This window comes from Erinaceus europaeus, chromosome 20, assembly GCF_950295315.1.
Source record: "Erinaceus europaeus chromosome 20, mEriEur2.1, whole genome shotgun sequence".
Classification (NCBI taxonomy): domain Eukaryota; kingdom Metazoa; phylum Chordata; class Mammalia; order Eulipotyphla; family Erinaceidae; genus Erinaceus; species Erinaceus europaeus.
In genome coordinates, this window is record NC_080181.1 from 14,525,993 (window position 1) to 14,547,976 (window position 21,984).

The following is a 21,984-nucleotide window of genomic DNA, read 5'->3' on the forward strand; positions in this document are numbered from 1 at the left end:
TCACAAGTTGTAAAGCAGGTCTGTAAGTGTCTATCTTTCTCTCCCTCTGTCTTCCCTTCCTCTCTCTGTTTCTCTCTGTCCTATCCAACAACAACAACAGCCATAATAACAATGGCAACAGAAAGGGAAAACTGACCTCCTGGAGCAGTGGATTCGTGTGCAGGCACAGAGCCCCAGCAATAAACCTAGAGGCAAAAAGAAAAAAAAAATGTTTATTTCCAGGCAGGGAAGATAGCATAATGATGATGTAAAGAGACACTCATGTGGGAGTTGGGTGGTAGCGCAGCGGGTTAAGCGCATGTGGCGTGAAGCCCAAGGACCAACGAAAGGATCCCGGTTTGAGCCCCTGACTCCCCACCTGCAGGGGGGTCGCTTCACAAGTGGTGAAGCAGGTCTGCAGGTGTCTTTCTCTCCCCTACTCTGTCTTCCCCTCCTCTCCATTTCTCTCTGTGCTATTTAACAATGACAACATCAGTAACAACAACAATGAAAAACAAGGGCAACAAAAGGGAAAATAAATAAAAAAAAAAAAACACTTGTGAGGCTTCAAAAGTCCCCGGTTCAATCCCTCATACCACCATAAACCAGAGCTGAGCAGTGCTCTTGTTAAAAAGAAAAAAAATTAGAACAGTAATAACTACAACAATAGAACAAGGGCAACAAAAGGGAATAAATAAATATTTTTTAAAAACTTAAAAAAAAATTGTTGAGCGCATGTGGCCGGCGCAAGGATCCCACCTGCAGGAGAGTCACTTCACAGGCAGTGAAGCAAGTCTGCAGGGGTGTCTCTTCCTCTCCCCCTCTCTGTCTTCCTCTCCTCCATTTCTCTCTGTCTTATCTAACAATGACGACATCAATAACAATTACAACAATATAAAAAAAAAGGGCAACAAAGGAGAAAAATAATTTTTAAAAAAAGTATTTTAAAAAATTGCTTATTTCCTAAATAATAATACATATTTGGGGCTGGGCTGGTTGTGCCTTGCATGCATGAGACCCTGGGTTTGATTCTTGACACCAAATAAAAGAGAAAATGGGGATTTGGGTGGTAGCGCAGCGGATTAAGCGCATGTGGCACTAGGTGCAAAGACCAGTGTAAGAATCCCGGTTCGAGCCCCCAGCTCCCTACCTGCAAGGGAGTTGCTTCACAGGCGGTGAAGCAGATCTGCAGGTGTCTATCTTTCTCTCCCCCTCTGTCTTCCCCTCCTCTCTCCATTTCCGTCCTATCCAACAACAAAGGACATCAACAATAACAATAATAATAACCACAACAAGGCTACAACAACAAGGGCAACAAAAGGGGAGAAAATGGCCTCCAGGAGCAGTGGATTCATGGTGCAGGCACTGACTGAGCCCCAGCAATAACCTTGGAGGCAAAAAATAGAGAACGGAGAGCTGGCAAGATAGCTCACCTGGGGGAATCGGGTGGTAGCGCAGCCAGTTCAAGCCCCCGGCTCCCCAATGACAATAATAGACATAAAAAATGATAAAAAAAAAAAAGGGCAACGAAAGGGAAGAAAATAGCCTCCAGGAGCAGTGGGTTCGTATTGCAGGCACTGAGCCTCAGCAGTAACCCTGGAGGCAAAAAAAAAAAAAAAAGAAAGATAGCTCATCTGAATAGTGTACTTGCTTTATCTTGTACATTATCCAGGTTCAAGCCTGGCCCTCACACTACTGAAGGAATCTTCAGCACTGTGGGTGTCTTCCTTTGCCTCTGTTTCTCTATCTGAAAAAGTTGACCTGGAATGATGAACTCCCAGTGATGACAAAAAAAAAGTGGAGTCATTCTTTGGTTTCTCATAAAATATGTATATGTATGTAAAAAAAATAATAAATTGGTCCGGGATGTGGTGCAGTGGATAAAGCATTAGACTCTCAAACATGAGGTCCTGAGTTCAATCCCTGGCAGCACATGTATCAGAGTGATATTTAGTTCTTTCTCTCCTCCTGTCTTTTTTTTTACCTGCTTTTAAAAAAATTTTTTTTTAATCTTTATTGATTTTGAATAGAGACAGAAATTGTGAGAGAAGGGGGAATATTGCAGAAGAAAGACAGAGACACCTGCAGCCCTGATTCACCACTTGTGAAGCTTTCCCCCTGCAGGTGGGGACCAGGGACTCGAACCTGGATCCTTGCACATTGTAATGTGTGCACTTAACCAGGTGCGCCACTGCCTGGCCACCCTTTCCTCCTGTCTTTCTCATTAGTAAATACAATCTTTTAAAAAAATAAAAGGAGGAGGAGCATCGTTAAGCCACCTAGTGTGAAGCAGAAGGACCACCAGCGTAAGGGTCCCGGTTCGAGCCCCCGCCTCCTCACCTGCAAGGTGGTCTCTTCACAAGGTGTCTATCTTTCCTCCTCTCTGTCTTTCCCTCCTCTCTGGATTTCTTTCTAGCCTATCCAACAACTATAACAGCTATAACAATAATAATAACCACAACAATAGCAACAAAACAGGACCAGTGGATTTGTAGTGCTAGCATGGAGCCCCAGCAATAACCCTGGACGCAAAAACAAAACAAAAAGTGCAGGTAGATAGTATAATGGTTATGCAAAGAGACTCTCACACCTGAGGCTCTAAAGTCGAAGGTTCAATCCCCCTCACCACCATAAGCCAGAGTTGAGCAGTGTTCTAGGAGAAAAAGGAAAAAAAGTATTGATCAAAGCAATCATAAGTGTTTTGAGCTATCCTGTTGCCTCAGTCTTAGCCTCTGTTTGCTCTTTCTACTCTGCCACAAAAACGTCTTAGTCTGACTTTGGGGAAAAAAGGGATGGGAGGAGGTGGAGAGAACACTGAAAAAAAGGACGGGAGGAGGTGGAGAGAATACTGGGATCCCCCTGTAGGAAAAGGACTTAAGTTAGGAGTGAACGTTTTGCAGACACCTGTTGTGGGGAGGTGAAAATCGTGCCATTCACAGTTAGTTTGGAGTGTCCATCAGTTGTGACGAAGCCTTACTTTACAAAAGGAAAATTGCTCTGGTCATTAATCATTTACAAGTCTAAGCAACTGAATAAATAATGACCTCAAATGTTCTATTTATCTCTGAAGATTGAACAAGTCAAGCAACTTCTAAACCTGGAAACTAAAAAACAAGACTTTTTTGAGCAATTTTGGACTCACAACAATTTTAAACAGCAATCATAAAGACTTCTTTGCACACATAACGTCCATTTAAAATTCAGCAATTTCAGGGCCAGGAGGTGGTACACCTGATTAAGCACTCACATTACAGTGAGTAAGGACCCAGGTTCAAGCCCCTAGTCCCAACCTGTAGGGGGAAAGCTTCATGAGTGGTGAAGCAGGACTACAGGTGTCTCTTCCCCCTGTCCCTCTTTATCTCTCTCTCCCCTCTCAATTTCTTTGTCTTTATCCAAAAAAAAAAAAAAGCAATTTCTTTTTTTTTAATATTTATTTTATTTATTTATTCCCTTTTGTTGCCCTTGTTGTTTTATTGTTGTAGTTATTATTGTTGTCATAGTTGTTGGATAGGACAGAGAGAAATGGAGAGAGGTGGGGAAGACAGAGAGGGGGAGAAAAAGACAGACACCTGCAGACCTACTTCACTGCTTGTGAAGCGACTCCCCTGCAGGTGGGGAGTCAGGGCTCGAACTGGGATCCTCATGCTGGTCCTTGTGCTTTGCGCCACCTGCGCTTAACCTGCTGTGCTACAGCCCGACTCCCAAAAAAAGCAATTTCTACATCACTGAATTTCCAGAATCAATCTATGAGGTTGGTGAAAAACAGGTTTGTAATGATTATTACTCAAGGTAACGCCACACACCACTAGACAGCAGGGGGCCTGGGAATTTAAGTTATACTCACTCAGGGTATTTATTTTGGGGGGGAGTATTTATTGTAAACATTCTGGTATTTTACCTAATTCTGCCCCCAACAGTCTGACCACAAATTGTTAAGTTGAGCATAATAAAGATGGCATTAAAGGACAACTACTTGAGACCAATGGTGGCACAGTTCATAATGTGTTGGACTTTCAGAGACCCAGAGTTTGATTTCTGGCATCAAATGTATCTGATTCTTTCTCTTTATCTCATTAATAAAGACAACTACCTGGGAGTGGTGGTTTGTTGAATACCATCAAGAAGGATGGAGAGAGGCAGGGGTAGATAACAAAATAGTTATGCAAACAGCCTTTTGTGCCTGAAGCTCCGAAATCCCAGGTTCAGTCCCCTACACCACCATAAGCCAGAGCTGAGCAGTGATCTGGTTAGGGGAGAAAAAAAAAAAAAAAAAAAAAGGAGTGGTGATGGTGGGGTGAGTGGTTTGAGAGGTGGCACAGTGGATGAAACATTGGACCCTCAAGGATGGGGTTCTGAGTTCGATCCCTGGCACCACATGTACCAGAGTGATGGTTCTTTCCTCTTATCTTTCTCATTAATAAATAAGCAAAATCAGCTCCAGGTGGTGGCGCACCTGACTGAGTGCACATGTTACAAATGCCCAAGGATCCAGGTTCAAACCCCCGGCCCCACAATCAGAGATGCAGGTGTCTCTCTCTTCTTTTCTTCCTATCTCCCCTTCCCTCTGGATTTCTCTCTGTCTCTATCCAATGCATAAAAATAAAGAAATAAAATATTTAAGAGAAAGAGAGGAAGGTGACACAGTGGCTAAAATTTTAGACTTGGGAGTATAACATCCTGAGTCTGATTCCCAGTACTGCATTTCTCAGAGTTATGTTCTGGTTTTCTCTCATGAGTACGTAAATAAATACATATTTAAAAATAGAAAACTATCAATCACAGATAACAGATGGGAAAAATAAATAAGGCATAGCTGATGTTAGAAATAAAAGGAGGGGGGCTGGGTGGTGGCACGTTTGAGCGCATGTGTTACAATGCACAAGGACCCAAGTTTGAGCCCCCACCCCCCCACCCCCACCCCCACCCCCGCAGGGGGAAAGCTTTGTGTGTGGCAAAGCAGATCTGCAGGTATCTCTCTTTTTAAATTATCTTTATTTATTTGACAGAGACAGTCACAAATTGAGAAGGAAGGGAGTGTTACAGAGGGAGGGAGAGAGAGAGAGAGACAACTGCAGTATTGCTTCACCATTCACAAAGCTTTCCCCCTGCAGGTGGAGGCCGGGGGCTCAATCCCGGTCCTTGTGCATTCTAACATGTGCGCTCAACCAGGTGCGCCACCACCCGGCTCCTGTGTCTGTCTCCCCCTCCCTACTTCTGACTGTCCATCAGATAAAGATAACTGAAAAAATTAGAAATAAGGAAGGAGGGGAAGAAAGAAAGAATGAAAGAAAGGAAGTAAAGAAGGAAGAAAGATAGAAAGAAAGAGGTCAGGCGGTGGCGCTGAGGGTTGGGCAGTGGGACACCAGGTTAGGAGCACAGAACCTGCGCAAGGACCCGCTCAAGGATCCCAGTTCAAGCCCCAGGCCCCTCACCTGCGGGGGGGGGGGGGGGGGATCGTTTCACAAGCGGTGAAGCAGGTCTGCAGGTGTCCATCTTTCCTCCTCTCTTGTCTTCCCCTCCTCTCTCAATTTCTCTCTGTTCTGTCCAATAAAATGAAAAAAAAAAAAAAAAGGCTTCCAGGAGCAGTGGAGCCGTAGTGCAGGCACCAAGTTCCAGTGGTAACCCTGTATGCAAGAGAGAGACAGAGGCAGAGAGTGAGAGAGAGAAAGGCTGGGGAGACAGCATAGTGATTATGGAAAAGATGTTCATGCCTGAATCTCTGACGTCCCAGGTTTAAATCCACAACACTACCCTAAACCAGAGCTGAGCAGTGCTTTGGTCTCTTTCTCTGTGTCTTTCTCTTTGTAGTTCTCTTTCATGGAAAAATAAATAAATAAATAGTGGTCTGGGAGGTGGCGCAGTGGATAAAGCGCTTGACTCTCAAGCGTGAGGTCCTGAGTTCAAGCCCCGGCAGCACATGTACCAGAGTGATGTCTGGTTCTTTCTCTCTCTCCTCCTATCTTTCTCATCGATAAATAAATAAAATCTTTTAAAATAAAAATAAATAAGAAACAAAGAAAGGAAGGAAAAGAAAAAGGGGATACCCGAGTCCAGCCCCTAAGGGGCGCTGTCAGCGTCCAGGACCAGAATGACCGCAGGATGTAGGTCCAAATCCCTGGGACAGGCTCTACCCGGCGGGACGTGAGGACGCAGTCACAGGCCACGCCCCACAGTGCCCGCGCATGCGCCCGCCGCCCGGCCAGTCATTCTGGCTCCCGCCCCAGTTCAGGTAGGGGCGGCCAGTGGGACTGGGGCTTCTCCCGAGGGCGGGGAGATCAGCAGCTCCGATCTTGGGGTTACCGTCTTGGCGAACCCCAACTTCCTATACCCCCCGGAACGGTTCCTGAGACTGTCGTCTCCGGGGAGGAGGAATCCATTCTAGGGACTGAGGGCCGCCAAGTCCTGGTCGCCCCCTCCTGCGTCTTGGCGCCTCCCCAGCTCCTGCTCCCGGCCCGCCGGGGTCCATCCGGAGCCTCCGGCAGCCTGAGGACCGCGGTCTGGGCAGGTGCGGAGGGCCGCCGCCTTGCTCCCTACCCCACTCCCCGCACGCCAGTCTGAGCTACTAGGCGCCCCGGGCAAGGGCCCTCGGGAGGCGGTGGCCGGTCACCTGTTTTTCTGGCGCCCACGTCTTCTGCTCCAGTTGCTTTCCCAGCAGAGCAGTAAAGCCGCGGGCATACGGCGGGGAGGGGAGGAGAAAGCAGGGCGGTTGGGCATTGCAGCCTCAAGTCCGCAGGTGCACCTTTCCACCCGCAAGCTGGCCAGTCACTTTCTCTCTGCCCCGCCTAGCCAGCCAGACTGCAGCCCAGTGACCTCACAGGGTAAATAAGACTAGAGGAAGTCCAGCGACCCCGCTGCCACCGCCCCAGTGTCTGGAGGGCTTTCCCTGTGACTTTGGGGCTCTACCTGGAAAGTTTCCCCCTTGGCTTGCAATTCTGCAGCTATTACTAAACAGCTACACCCCATTGTATGCTAAGCATTCCAGTTTTAGGGGTGATCAGCTCTGAAAGACTGGGCAGCATAATAGCTCACTTGGATAGTGTGCAGCTTTGCTATGTGTGCACCTCAGGTTTGAGCTTGAGGGAAGCTTCGATGCTGTGGTCTCTTTGGTTCTCTCTGCCTTCTCTGTCTTGATTTAAAAAAAAAAGGGGGGGGGTTGTTGGGGATTATGTGTCTGAGGGTTAGAGAGAGAGAGATTAGAAATTAATCAGGTACCCGTAACTGGCAGCCAGTGAAACTTCAATCTTCCTTGAAGGAATAAGAAGGTAGGAGGCATTGAACAGGGATAAAGAGAGCAGCTCTGCTTGATATCCCACCTCTGCCTCCCTTGGGCTCATGCAGACAAAAGTAATTAGGTTGAGTCTTAATCACAGCTGTTACTACAGGACCCAGTAAAGGGGGGAAAACAGAAGTCCTGGGGACACGGGGTGCTTTCCTAGCTCACAGGTCATCTCCATTGAGACCCCTTGAGGCCCCCCGTAGTTTAGCTGCCTGTAATCTGTTTTCTTGTCTCCCTCAGGACACTGGGTTCTCTAGAAGCTGCCCCAGGCTTAATGATTGTCCAGAAGGTGGCTATAAAGGGAGCCTGGGAGGCCGGGTGGAGGAAGGAGCAGAAAAGACCTAACTCAGCAGATCTGCGCCGTGCAAGAACTGCAAACAGGAGCTGTGTTCAGAGTCTCAGTGTCCTGGCCAGTGGCGCCTGCTCTTTCACACCATGGCGGCCCAGGGCTATGGCTACTACCGCACTGTGATCTTCTCAGCCATGTTTGGAGGCTACAGCTTATACTACTTCAACCGCAAGACCTTCTCTTTTGTCATGACTTCCTTGGTGGAGGAAATCTCTCTGGATAAGGATGACTTGGGTGAGCCCCGGGAGGACAGGGTGGCAAGCCCAGGGAGACAGGAAGTGTTGGCACTGTTTGCACAGGACCATGTTCTGAGTGTCTGTGCAGTCTACATAGCTAGGAGAAGGACCTTTGTGTGTCTGTGAGCTGCATATATCCCCATAAGCATTGCTTATTCTGAGTTGGAAAGAGAAGTGGAGGGTGGTGGTTCTGAGAAGTTTCTACATCCATGTGACTTCATGCTAAGATATTAGGATGAGTGCTGGCTGCTGACATTGTGAGGCTAGGAACTAGAGATTTAGTACAGTGACTTCATGTGGCCCTGCAGGTAGTATTAGCAGGTAGGGTACCACAGGTAGAGTAAGTTCCCTGACTCCAATTGTAGGCCCTTTGCCCCTTGTTCAGAGGTGGGGCATCAGAAGTGCCACAGGGGGCCAAGAGATAGACCCAGTATTTGACATGCACGTGGAGACCCTGGGTGCAAGTCCCAGCACCATCAGAGCACGATGTCACTGGGTAGCCCCATGGATGGTGGAGTGGTGCTACAGTGTCACTCCACTTTGAAATCAGAGATTTGAAAAAGTTGGCCTGAAGAGTGGTGGAAATTATGACACTGACACACACATACACACAAACCACACACACGGAGAGGCCTCTGATGTAGCACCCTGGTGAGGGAGAAGCATGCACAGTAGATCCTAGGGAGTGGAGCTGTCCTACCCTCCTCCCTCCTTGTCCCGACAGCTGCAGTTGGAACTCTCCAAGCCTGAAAAGTCATGGGTCAGCTTGAGGCTAGTACTGACGGGGAGGTGGGAGGAGCTGCTGTAGTACCACAAACAAGTGCCAGGCTTCTTGCACAGGCTGCTCCTATTCCTCCTGGAATCAACCTGGCTCACCTTACTAGGCACCTCTATATACCTGACCCCATGCCTTCCTCTACCCCCCCATGCCCTTGCCTTGGTCCCTAACCCCACAGGTGTCCTGCTCCCTGCTCCCCTCCCCTGCAGGGCTCATCACCAGCAGCCAGTCAGCAGCCTATGCCATCAGCAAGTTTGTGAGTGGGGTGCTGTCTGACCAGATGAGCGCGCGCTGGCTCTTCTCGTCTGGGCTGCTCCTGGTTGGCCTCGTCAACATTGTCTTCTCCTGGAGCTCCACAGTGCCCATCTTCGCTGCTCTCTGGTTCCTCAATGGCCTGGCACAGGGGCTGGGCTGGCCCCCCTGTGGGAAGATCCTGCGGAAGGTGAGTGTCTGCTTCAAGGAGTCTTTCAGATTGTCATGGAGGACGCCTACCGACGTGTGGGACCGGCACCTCGGCTCTCCGCCTGGAGCAGGTTCCTGGGGAGTTCCAGTCTAGTTCCTTTTGCTTGTCAAGATATTTTAAGAGTCGGAATGTGGTGGGATCAGGTGGCATATGAAGGAATTGGCCCTGCCAAGTGGGTACGCCCTCTCTCTCATCCCTGTAATGTGAGCTCAGTCTGGGGTTGCCCCACCGGACCCCCAACTTCAACTCAGCCTGGAGACTGGGCACCAACTGTCCCTCTTTGCCTTACAGTGGTTTGAACCATCTCAGTTTGGCACCTGGTGGGCCATCCTGTCCACCAGCATGAACCTGGCTGGAGGGCTGGGCCCCATCCTGGCAACCATCCTTGCTCAGAGCTACAGCTGGCGCAGCACACTGGCCATGTCTGGCGCCCTTTGTGTGGTGGTCTCCTTCCTCTGCCTCCTGCTCATCCACAATGAACCTGCTGATGTTGGACTCCGCAACCTGGACCCCATGCCCTCCAAGGGCAAGAAGGGTGAGCCCCCACCCAAGCTGACCATTGGGGGTATCAATTTATCTGGCTGATTTCTCTTGAGGGTTAATACGCCTGGTCCCGTGCTTGCCAGTGCACACGGGGAGGGATGGTGATGGAGCCTGGTGGGGAGTAAGTAACACTAATCCCAGGAGCAGCTAAGTAGCAGAGCCAAATGCTATGACTCAAATGATACCCTGACTTCCCTGTCCTGGACAACAGCCTCAATCTAAGTGAGTTGGATGCTCCCTCCACCCACCGCAGTCCTGTTCCTTGTTTGTTGAGTTTGCAGTGGAGGGGAGAGGGCAGAGCATGGGTAAAGGGGTACCTTCCTACTGATCCCTGGCTGTGCAAATGGACTTTGCCCCATGGCTGGTTAATGAGTCGTGGGGGTACATTGGAACCCAGGCAACAGGAGCAGGACCTGAGGCCTGACCTCACCCAACTCTAGGCTCTGCGAAGGAGGAAAGTACCTTACAAGAGTTGCTGCTGTCCCCCTACCTGTGGGTCCTCTCCATTGGCTACCTGGTGGTGTTTGGTGTAAAGACCTGCTGTACTGACTGGGGCCAGTTCTTCCTTATCCAGGAAAAAGGACAGTCTGCCCTCGTGGGTAAGGCAAACCTCAACACCTGACTGGGCAGAGGGAGCAGGAACCAGTGCAGGGCTTGGGAAATTCACATTTCTGCATCCCCTTTCTGCTTTTCCTTAAGATGGACATTACTTAGGCAGTTCTGTCTGGTCCCACTTAGGGACCTTGTACGTCTTTGGATTTAAGCCAGTATGGGAGAACCTGGATGTCTACTAGTCTACTTATCTTTCTGCCTTTCCTTTCCCCATCTCTACAACTCCCCACTGCAGGTAGCTCCTACATGAGTGCTTTGGAGATTGGGGGCCTTATAGGCAGTATCGCAGCTGGCTACCTGTCAGATCGAGCCATGGCAAAGGTGAGTGGACAGATGGGACAGGCACCAGCGATGTGGAAAGCCTGGGGTACAGCAGGTTGACATACTTATGCTGGTGAGCTGGCTGAGGTGGCACTGACTGCAGGCATCTCTCTCTGCTAGGGATAAGGCTTTTGGGAAGGGATTTAGTTGGTGCCAAAGAGAGTCAGAATTTCTCAGCCTAGTGGGAAGTTTCTCCACAGCTCCAGGAAAACAAGGGCTGGAGAGGGAGCACGTGCCTGAAGCATGCCCCAGGTGGGAGAAGGGCTGCTGTGTGGAGTTTGGCCTCAGAACATAATGAGCAAGTCCCAGGGGTTCCCTGAGCCAACAACTATGGTGGGATTGCCAAAGAGTTGTCAGCAGAGGCCTGCTGTGTCAGAGTCCAGGGGTGAGGGACTCTGCTGCTCCAGGGGCCTGACTTTGCTGGGCTTGTCTCCACAGGCAGGGCTGTCCACCTATGGGAGCCCTCGCCATGGTCTGCTGCTTTTCATGATGGCTGGCATGACAGTGTCCATGTACCTCTTCCGGGTGACTGTGAGCAGTGACTCCCCTAAGGTAAGGAGGGCCTAGCCCAAGCAGGCACAGCTGAGAAAGCAAGGACAGCTCCGTCAAGTTCCCACTCCCTGACTTTAGCCTGGCCCAGGCCTTTCTTGGCCTTTATTTTCCTTTTCAGTTTCTTCATGCTGCAGTTCCTCTCCTGAACTTGGGTGCCCCTCATCTCTGGGCCTGGTTTTTCCTCTTCCTTGTGCTTCTAGGACGTTGCTTTCTGGACTCCAGCTCTTCACCCTCTCGCTGAGCTCACAGGCTTTACGGAGCATGAGGTGCTTTTCTCTTTATCTCTGGTTTTCCTCTTAATTTGCCACACCTTTGCCTGGCCCTAGCTTGTATAAACTGAGAACAGAGGGCTTCTAACTTGGGTGAGGAGCAGTGGCTTTCCACCCTCCCACATGTGCCCTTGGGTTGGCTCAGTGTGGAATGCACCCTCTCTCTACACTGTCACTGTTTGGGAAGGTGGAGTCAAGGGGGAGGTCACTTACTACAGTTATTTCATTCTAGGGCTACTCTTTAATATTTTAATATTTATTTTCCCTTTTGTTGCCCTTGTTTTTATTATTGTTGTAGTTGTTGTTGTTATTGATGTCACTGTCGTTAGATAGGACAGAGAGAAATGGAGAGAGGAGGGGAAGACAGAGGAGAGAAAGATAGACACCTGCAGACCTGCTTCACTGCTTGTGAAGCGACTACCCTGCAGGTGGGGAGCCGGGGCTCAACTAGGATCCTTACACCTGTCCCTGTGCTTCACGCCACGTGCGCTTAACCCACTGCGTTACGCCTGACTCCCTACTCTTTTATTTTTTAACTTTGACAGGACAGAGAGAAGTTTAGAAGGGGTAGAAAGGGAGAGACAGAGACCCCTGCAGTAGTGCTTTACCACTTGTGAAGCTTTCCCTCCTGCAGGGGACTGAGGGCTTGAACCTGGGTCTTTGCCTGTGGTAATATGTGCACTTAGCCAGGAGCACCACCACCTGGCCCCTCCTCCTCTGCAGTGGTAGCCAGTTAGGCTTTCTCAGGTTCTCAATGCTCCTTTGCACTGCATCTGCAGCTCTGGATCCTGGTGTTGGGAGCCGTGTTTGGTTTCTCTTCTTATGGCCCCATTGCCTTGTTTGGAGTTATAGCCAACGAGAGTGCACCTTCCAACTTATGTGGTACCTCCCATGCTATCGTGGGGCTCATGGCCAATGGTAAGTAGTACCCTCCACCTCACTCCCACTTGTGCCCTGTATACAAGTTAACTAGAGGCTGTAGTAAGCCCCACCAACTCAGGCCTCATCAATGATTCAAATTCTTCCCCTCCTCCTTGACAGTGGGCGGCTTTCTGGCAGGGTTGCCCTTCAGTACCATTGCCAAGCACTACAGCTGGAGCACAGCCTTCTGGGTGGCTGAAGTGATCTGTGCAGCCAGCACAGCTGCCTTCTTTCTCTTGAGAAACATCCGTACCAAGATGGGCCGAGTGCCCAAGAAGGCTGAGTGAAGAGACAGCAGGTTCTGGAACATCATCTCCTACCTGTGGCCTTCCCCTGCAGGGTGTGGGGGGAGAGGGCAAGAGGGCAGGGGCTGCTCTGGCTAGCACTGAACCTTTGACTTCCTTTTCCCTCGACGAGGTGGTACTGGGAGTTATCAGTGGCTAATGAGGTCCCAGCTCCGAATCCTTTGCTCTATTTTAAAAGACAACCTTTGTCTTCAGAATCCATTAACTCCTACTCTCTGTCTTTGCACAGACGGGGAACATTTGTAGTCAGGGAGTCAGTCTCCACTACCCTTCTTCCTCTCCTGGGCCCTGCTCTAGCCCATCCTATTCCCACCAGATGTGAGGCTCATCCTTTATCTGCAGGGCACCAGTGGCCAATGACCATCAGGAGACATCTGCTATTGCCAATCCCCAAATTCTAGGGAAAGAGAGGCCATCACACTAATACCCTGGAGACAGTAGTAGGGTATGGTGCCAGGGTAGGAAGACTCGTTGTAGCAGATTAAAACTAGATTTGATACTAAAAACACTGTCAGTGAGTCATTATTTCAAAAACCAGCGACAGCTTCCCATAGAAAATACTGTTTCAAGGACCCAGCCATGGCACACCTAGTTGACTGCACACATTATCATGCCCAAGAACCCAGGTTCAAGCCCTCAGCCTCCACCTGCAGGCGGCAAGCTCCATAAGTGGTGAAACAGAATTGCGGCAGATCTCCCTCTCCCTCTCCCCATTTCTCTGTGCTATCAAGTAAAAAGGAAAAAATGTCCAATGGGAGTGTCTGATTCCTGAAGGCACTTAGCCCCAGAAATAACACTTGTGGTGAAAGGTAAATAGTTAAAAGGAGAGAGAGAGGGAATGAAAACATCATGGTTATGCAAAAAAGACTTTTGAGCCCTGAGGAACCAAAGTCCTAGGCTCAATCCCCAGCACCACCATAAGCCAGACCTATGCAGTGTTCTGGGAAAGAAAGGAAGGAAGGAAGGAATGGAAGGAAGGAATAGAGGACCGGGTGGTGGCGCAGCTGATTATGCACGCAAGGACCTGCGCAATGATCCACTTTGAGCTCCTGGCTCCCCACCTGCAGGGGGGAAGCTTCACAAGCAGTGAAGCAGGTCTACAGGTGTCTTTCTCTCTCCCTATCTCCCCCTCCTCTCTCAATGCTCTCTGTCTTATCCAATAAAATGGGGGGGGGGATGTCCTCCAGGAGCAGTGGATTCATAGTGCCAGCACACCAGGCCCCAGTGAGACAAAAAGAAAAAAGAAAAAAAGGGGGGTGGCGTTGGGCAGTAGCGCAGTGGGTTAATCGCACGTGGTGCAAAGCACAAGGACCTCCGTAAGGATCCCAGTTCGAGCCCCCGGCTCCCCACCTGCAGGGGAGTCGCTTCATAGGCGGTGAAGCAGGTCTACAGGTGTCTATCTTTCTCTCCCCCGTCTGTCTTCCCCTCCTCTCTCCATTTCTCTCTGTCCTATTCAACAACAATAACTACAACAAGGATAATAAAAGGAATAAATGAAAATAAAATAAATAAAATTTTAAAAAGATGTTAAATTCTTTAAATAAAAAAAAGAAAACATTCTTTTACTACCTATGAGTATGATTTTTCTTTTTTTTTTTTTAATGAATGCATTTTTAATTATCTTTTATTTATTGGATAGAAACAGCCAGAAATTGAGAGGAATGGGGGATAGAAAAAGAGAGAGACAGACACCTACAGCCTTGCTTCACCACTCATGAAACTTTCCCTCCTGCAGGTGGGGACTGGGGGCGTGAACCGGGGTCCTTGCGCACTATAACATGTGTGCTCAACCAGGTGCACCACCATCCAGCCCCCCTACCTATTCTTTCCACCCCACAAGGAGAGGCTTCAATACATCTCTCATTCCTAGGAATGAGAGAAAGATGACATGTAAATGGTTTTTCCCCCCAAATAGAGACAGAGACGCCAAAAAAGCAGAGGTAGGGTTAAAGAGACAACAACACTGAAGTTTTTTCAATGTGGTGGGGGTTTGGCTCGAACCTGGGTCATGCACATGGCAGAACTATTCAAATGAGCTATTTCACCAGACTATAAATGGGCTCTTAAACTCCCTTTCCTCACCCTTCAACCTAACACTAATTCAGTGATCATTTTAGAGATGAAACTGCTGAGTCTTTTCACTAAACAGATGGAGAGAAGCAATCTAAGAAGGGCTCCCTGAGAATAGTCAGAAAGTTTGGGTTCAAACTCAAGACTGCCAGCAACCAGCTTTGAGACTCTGAGACAGAACTTGTTAACTCTTCTGTCTGCAGCAGAATGCACCCCCTACAGTTAGATTGAGGATGAAGTGAGAAATGCTATTTTTTCTTTCTTTGTCACCAGGGTTATTGCTGGGGATTGGTGCCTACACAATAAATCCACCACTCCTAGTGACTATTTTCTCCTTCCTTTTTTCTTTCCATTTAGAAGGACAGTGAGAAATTGAGTGGGTGGGGGGAGCTACAAAGGGAGGAAGTGGGAGAGAGCACGCTAGAAAGACACCTGTAACACTGCTTCATCAGGTGGCGACCTGGGGTTTGAACCTGGGTCCTTACACATGGTAACGTGCACTGAAATGGGTGTGCCACTGCTTGGCCCCTGTACATGGTTCCACCCGCCCCCCTTTTATTGGATAGAGACATAAATTGAAAGGAAGAACATAGAGTGGGTGCGAGGAAGAGACCCTACAGCACTGCTTCCCTTCTGCATGTGTTTGAATCTGGATCCTTGCAGATTATACCATGTGTGCTCTACCAGGGGCGCCACCACCTGGCTTTCCAATGCTTTTTTAGAGGCAGAGAGTGAAAGAGATCACACAGCACATGACAAACAAGCACACTACTCAAGTGAGCTATCTTGCCAGGCTTAACACTTATTTATTTATGAGAAAGATAGGAGAGAGAAAGAGCCAGACATCACTCTGGCACATGTGCTGCCGGAGATCAAACTCAGGACCCCATGCTTGAGAGTCCAAAGCTTTACAACTGTACCACCTCCCGGACCACAGGCTTAATACTCCCTCCCCCCCTTTAAAAAAAAAAAAGATGTGTTTACTAATGAAAAAGAAAAGGAGGAAGAGAGAATCAGAGCATTGTTTTTGCCACATGCAATGCTGGGGACTGAACTCACAACCCCAGGCTTGAGAGCACAATACTTTATCCACTCCACCACCTCCTGGGCAGCAAGGCTGTAAATACTTGATAAGCAATCCATCATCACCACCACTTCCCGAGAAAGTCAGCAGCAATTATGGAACTAGATGGCCGGCTCCGGACATGGTATCTAGTTTTCTAATAGAACAGAGTATCTTGCAGCTCACTTGGATCGTGTGCTGCTCTGCCACGTGCATGGCCCAAGCTCAAGCTAGGGCCCCACTGCACTGAAGAAACCTTTAGTGTTGTGGTCTCTTTGACTCCCTCTACCTTTCTGTTTCTGTTTTTGTTTTGTTTTTTAATATTTATTCCCTTTTGTTGCCCTTGTTTTATTGTAGTTGTTGTTGCTGGAGAGGAGAGAAATGGAGAGAGAAGGGGAAGACAGGGGGAGAGAAAGACACCTGCAGACCTGCTTCACCACTTGTGAAGTGACTCCCGTGCAGGTGGTGAGCAGGGGGCTCGAACCAGGATCCTTACGCAGTTCCTTGTGCTTTGTGCCACCTGCACTTAACCTGCTGCACTACCACCCGACTCCCACCTTTCTGTTTTTATCTAAAAAGATTAAAAAATAGAGGGGGTCGGGTGGTAGCTCAGCGGGTTAAGCACACATGGCGCAAAGCGCAAGGAACTGTGTATCCTCCCCTTCAAGCCTTTCCCCCACCAAAACCATTAATTAGGATAGCAATACTGAGATCAAAGGAATGTTTATTATATCAAGTATGGGCCTACCTCCTCCATAAATAAATCTGTACAGGGTTGGGAAGCAGGCCCATGATACATACAGAGGGAAAGAGAGCATGGCTTTAAGGCTTGAGGATCAGCATGCCATCAGGCTCAGCATCCTATTTTCAAGTGCACAAACAAGGTTGCTGGGCTCTCCAACAGAGTGGAAACAGCAGCCCCTATTACCCCCTCCTCCCGCTGCAGGACTTGTCAGAATTTGAGAGATATCTGTTGCAGGTTCAGTCTATGACCCAGGTCCAAAAGTTCCAGCTTTCTCTGCCACCTCCAGGGCTAACTTCAGGTTCTGGTCAAACAGCTCACACCTAGGTCAGGCACATGGGGCATGAATAAGGGCAACGTTTAAGACTTGAAGATCTCTCCCCATTTGGGTGCAGAGAAAGAGCCAGTAGAACCCAGCTTGTAGGATGATAAACCCTAAGGGAAGTCTTGTATTTCAAAAGAAAAGAAATAAAATAAAAAATTTAAAGGCTTTATTTTAAATGTCTACTATACTTCAAAAGGACCTTGGGCACACACAAGGAGGGGGGGCAAGGAGTTTAAACCAATAGCTGGGGAACAGGACCACCTACCTGATGGGCATTTCCAGGGAGTAGAATGGATTCTTGAGGGCAAAGTCTGAATAAATCTCATAAATCTTTCTGAGAAGAGAATCTATTCCGGCTTGTCTAGGATCTGCAAGCACCACAAACTTGATCCCTGAAAGAGGCCAAATGGTTACCAAAGGATAGAGAATGCAGCAAATAATGTTATCATATAATTGCAACATACTTTCATAAGCAAGTAAAATAATAGGAACCACAGCAGCAAAGCTTCCTTCAGTGTGGTTAAAGCCAGGTTTGAACCTGGGTAGCACACATGACAAAGCAGTACACTATCCAAGTGAGCTATTTCACCAGCCCAGCACATTTCAATTTTCCTCTTACTGCTACATAAAACAAGAAATGGAAGACTTTGAAACTACAGATGAGACTAGAAAACTGAAATAACTTTATCACGTTGCCCAGTTGATTTAGAGATTAAACTGAAACAAACCATCACTTCTAGTCTTGGCATTCCTCAGTGGAAAGTGCTAATCAGGGAACAAACACAGGCTTGTTTTCAATTGTGAGGTGGCAAAGTGGGTGGAGTATAGGGTTGACAAGTATGTGGTCCCGAGTTGAGTCCCAGCACTGCATATGCCAGAGTGATGGTCTCTGGTTCTTTCCTTCTCATTCTCATTAATAAATAAATTGGGGGGGGGGGGGGTAGCGCAGCGGGTTAAGCGCAGGTGGCGTAAAGAGCAAGGACCAGCGTAAGGATCCAGGTTCTTGCCCCCGGCTCCCCAGTCGCGGCGAAGCAGGTCTGTCTGTAGGTGTCTCTCTCTCCCCTTCTCTGTCTTCCCATCCTCTCCCCATATCTCTCTGTCCTATCCAACAATAGTGACAGCAATAACAACAACAATGATAACCAACAAGGGCAGCAAAAGGGAAAATAAATATATTTAAAAAATTAAATAAAAATAAATAAATTGGGGGCCGGTTGGTAGCGCAGCAGGTTAAGTGCAGATGGCACAAAGCACAAGGACTGGCATAAAGATCCGGGTTCAAGCCCACAGCTCCCCACCTGCAGGAGGGTCGCTTACAAGCAGCGCAGCAGGTCTGCAGGTATCTATCTTTCTCTCCTCCTCTCTCAATTTCTCTGTCCTATCCAATATAACAAAACTAACAATAATAGTAACAATAATAACAAGGACAACAAAGTGAGAAAAATGGCCTCCAGGAGCAGTGGGTTCATAGTGTAGGCACTGAGCCCCAGCAATAATCCTGGAGGCATAAGTAAATAAATAAACAAATAAATAAATTATGGTCCTAATGGCTGCATAGTGACTACAATACCAGACTTGAAAGCTTGAGGTCTTTAGTAGTTTGATTCCCAGCATCACATGTCCCAGAGTAATTCTCTGGTTCTCTGTAATTCAGAGTAATTCTCTGGTTTCTTAAATAAAAAAATTTTAAAAAATACATAAATCTCAAAATTAAAAGTAAATCTCTATTACTGCATGTAAAGAGTGAAGCAAATGGTGCAGGCATCTCTCTCCCTCTCCACCACCTCCATGTCTCTCATTTTTTGTTTGTCCAATCAAAGAGTAAGAAAATGAAATAAAATTTCTAAAGGGAAAAAAAGGCTACTGGGAGTGGAGGATTCATTGTGCAGGCACCATGCCCAGTAAAAACCCTGCTGGCAAAAATAAATAAAATAAAGAGCAGAGGAGCCAGCATAACGGTTATGCCAAAGACTTTCATGCCTGAGGTTCTGCAGTCCCAGGTTCAAGTCCAACAGCATCATAAACCACAGCTGAGCAGTGCTCTGGTTGGACTATCATTAAAAGAAATCAAGTGTTTCAGGGCAAGGGTAGATAGCATAATGGTTATGCAAACAAACTGTCATGCCTGAGGCTCTGAAGTCCCAGGTTCAATCCCCTGCACCACCATAAGCCAGAGCTGAGTAGTGCTCTGGTTAATAAAAAAAAAAAGAAAAAAGAAAGAAAAAGAAAAAAGAAAATAAATCAAGTATTTCTTAAAAGTTTTATTAGGGCTGGTGAGATAGCTCACTTGAATCGCATACTACTTTACCATGTGCACGATCCTGGTTAGAGTGACCACCATCAAATTAAAGGAAGCATCTTTTTGCATGCAGGGTCATCACTGGTACCTGGTGTAAATTCACCTCTCTCTGTGGCCTTGTTTTCCTTCCTTCTTTTTCCTTTTATTTGATAGGACAGAGGGAAATTGAAATGGAAGGAGATGGGGGTGGGGAGAGAGAGACACTTGCAAACCTACTGGGTGTTTGAACCAGGGTTCTTGTGGGTAAGCCACGAATTGGCCCCCAATATTATTTCTTAATGGGGGGGACACACACCTGGTTGAGTGTACATGTTGCAATGTGCAAGGACCAGGGTCCCCAGTCCCCACCTGCAGGGAGAAAGCTTCACAAGTGGTGAAGCAGGTCTGCAGGTGTCTCTTTATTTCTCCTTCACTTCAATATCTCAGTCTGTCAAATAAATATTTAAAAAAAAAAATTTAATTGGGGACTGGGGGTAGGTAGCATAATGGTTATGCAAAGAGAATCTCATGTCTGAGGCTTCAAAGATTCAGGTTCAATCCTCCACACCAACATACGCCAGAACTGAGCAGTGCTCTGGTAAAAAAAAAAAAAAAAAAAAGCCTATGAGAATTCCATGCTCAGTGAGTGCTGGAGGCTGATCTCAGGACATTATGCTTGGAAGTTTGAAAGTTCAGTGGTTCACCCAATATACCACCTCTCAAGATGTCCGTTAAAAAAATCTTATAAATGGGGGTTGGGTGGTAGCGCAGTGGGTTAAGCGCACATGGTGCAAAGCTCAAGGACCTGTGTAAGGATCCTGGTTCAAGCCCCCAGCTCCCCATCTGCAGGAGGGTTGCTTCACAAGCGGTGAAGCAGGTCTGCAGGAGCCTATGTTTCTCTCCCCTACCCTGTCTCCCCATCTCTCTCAATTTCTCTCTGTCCTATCCAACAACAATGATAGCGATAACAATAACAATAATAACCACAAGAATGATAAACAACAAGGGCAACAAAAGGGGAAAAATAGCCTTTAGGAGCAGTGGATTCGTAGTACAGGCACTGAGCCTCAGCAATAACCCTAGAGGCAGAAAAAAAAAAATCCTATATACTTAAAACACCAAAGCACTGCTTCACTATTCAGGGTGCTCTTGTGTGGTGCCAGACATTGAATTTAGGGCTTCAAATACTGCAAGACATGCACTCTATCCACTGAAATATCTCTTGGTCCCTCAAACTTCAAATTGGAAGAACACTTTCCAAAACATGTGCAACATAAAGTTGGCATTGGGCGGGGGTAGATAGCATAATGGTTATGCAAACAGACTGTCTTGCCTGAGGCTCCAAAGTCCCAGGTTCAATCCCCTGGACCACCATAAGCCAGACCTGATCAGTGATCTGGTTTAAAAAAAAAAAGGTCCCGGAGGTGGTGCGGTGGATATAGTTTGTGTAGGGACTCTCAAGCATGAAGTCCTGAGTTGAATCTCCCGCAGCACATGCACCAAAGTGATGTCTAGTTCTTTCTCTCTCCTCCTATCCTCTCATAAATGAATTTAAAAAGGAGGGGGGGCGGTAGAACAAAGGGTTAATTGCACACAGCAAGGAGAGGCACAAGGATCCAGGTTCAAGCCTCTAGGCCCCACCTGCAGGGGGGTGGCTTCACAGGTGGTGAAGCAGGTCTGCAGGTGTCTTTCTCTCCCTCTGTCCTATCCAGTAACAATGACAGCAATAACAACGATAAACAACAAAGGCAACAAAAAGGGGACAAAAGAAATCTTTAAAAAAAAAAAAAAAGAGAGAGGAGTCGGGCAGCGGGTTAAGCACAGGTGGCGCAAAGCACAAGGACCCGCACAAGGATCCAGGTTCAAGTCCCCGGCTCCCCACCTGCAGGGGAGTCGCTTCACAGGTGGTGAAGCAGGTCTGCAGGTGTCTGTCTTTCTCTTCACCCTCTGTCTTCCCCTCCTCTCTCCATTTCTTCCCCTCCTCTCTCCATTTCTCTATGTCCTATCCAACAATGACCAATGACATCAATAACTACGACAAAAAACAAGGGCAAGAAAAGAGAATAAATAAAGAGTATTTAAAAAAAAGGAGATAGGCATAAAGTTAGCATTAAGGTGAGTTTTGTCTGTGTACAGATTACAGGAACTGGGCATACTGAGTGGTGAGGACAAAACTGGCGTCAAATTAAATATTAGCTTTGGATACACAAAACAAATGGATGTTTGTTTTGTGTGCAACTGTTGGCGGTGGGGGAGGGGGGCACTAAGCAAAGCTATTCGTTGTCAGTCCCTTCACTGAGCCTGCCCTGCCCCAGTCCTGTGGCCTATCTGGGGAGGCATACCTGTCAGCGTCTGGAAGCAGTGCAGTTTGAACGTGTCTGTCTCCAGCATCTCAATGCCTGAACTGCCCTGTTCCGGTGACAGCTGGGAGCCAATTGCGAAGAGCCTATTTGCAAAGGAGTTAAAGTTGAGAATGCACCCCAACAGGGTGCATTTAACTGCTCTGGACACTGCGGCAGAACCACAATAACTCAGCTGGTCTGAAAGCTAGCTAAGTACAGGCTGACAGATGAATAAATTTGGTGGTGGGGGGGGGCGGGTTACTTACGAGTGGAACATAGAGGCCAGCATGAGCTTCTCATTGGAGGTAAGGCGGGGCCGGCCGAATCTGATGGATACTGGGTAGTTAGCAGAGTTGCCCAGGTACTCCAGCACCTCCTTCCCATCTGCCGTGTACTTGCCATTCACGTCCATGCCATTGATGGCAAGCACTGCGTGGCCCACTGCAGAGGCGAAGCTGAGGGTCAGCAGAAAGCAGCCACAATACGGAAACCCCGCCCGGCGTGGAGGGGCGGCCCTACTCCTCACCCCTCCGGCTCCGACAAGCCCCAGCCCCCTTCCC

General features: G+C 48.0%; 2 protein-coding genes across 7 annotated transcripts in view; one reads left to right on the forward strand and one right to left on the reverse strand.

The window, feature by feature from the left end:
* Positions 1-21,984, reverse strand: part of TRAPPC4 (trafficking protein particle complex subunit 4) — a 34,550-nt gene that overhangs the window by 12,117 nt on the left and 449 nt on the right. The window contains exons 2-5 of one of the 3 annotated variants that reach the window (XM_060179964.1): positions 21,691-21,865; positions 21,425-21,528; positions 17,070-17,196; positions 137-185 (exon numbers count right to left, since the gene is read on the reverse strand). In XM_060179964.1, the coding sequence (XP_060035947.1) occupies positions 137-185; positions 17,070-17,196; positions 21,425-21,528; positions 21,691-21,865 (455 nt within the window). Of the gene's footprint in view, positions 1-136; positions 186-16,444; positions 16,803-17,069; positions 17,197-21,424; positions 21,529-21,690; positions 21,866-21,984 lie in introns of those variants that run through there. The other 2 variants (XM_007523597.3, XM_060179965.1) reach the window with 2 other exon arrangements.
* Positions 6,160-13,110, forward strand: SLC37A4 (solute carrier family 37 member 4). 4 transcript variants are annotated; one of them, XM_060179962.1, is made up of 10 exons: positions 6,160-6,208; positions 7,496-7,838; positions 8,828-9,060; positions 9,373-9,616; positions 10,065-10,223; positions 10,472-10,557; positions 10,996-11,109; positions 11,310-11,375; positions 12,158-12,296; positions 12,420-13,110. In XM_060179962.1, exons 2-10 carry the CDS (start codon positions 7,691-7,693, stop codon positions 12,584-12,586), a joined length of 1,356 nt encoding a protein of 451 aa, XP_060035945.1. In that variant the 5' UTR covers positions 6,160-6,208; positions 7,496-7,690; the 3' UTR covers positions 12,587-13,110. The 4 variants fall into 4 exon arrangements, with proteins under 4 accessions (XP_060035945.1, XP_007523656.2, XP_007523657.2 ...); XM_007523594.3 differs by lacking the exon at positions 6,160-6,208 and adding an exon at positions 6,215-6,484; XM_007523595.3 differs by lacking the exons at positions 6,160-6,208; positions 11,310-11,375 and adding an exon at positions 6,215-6,484.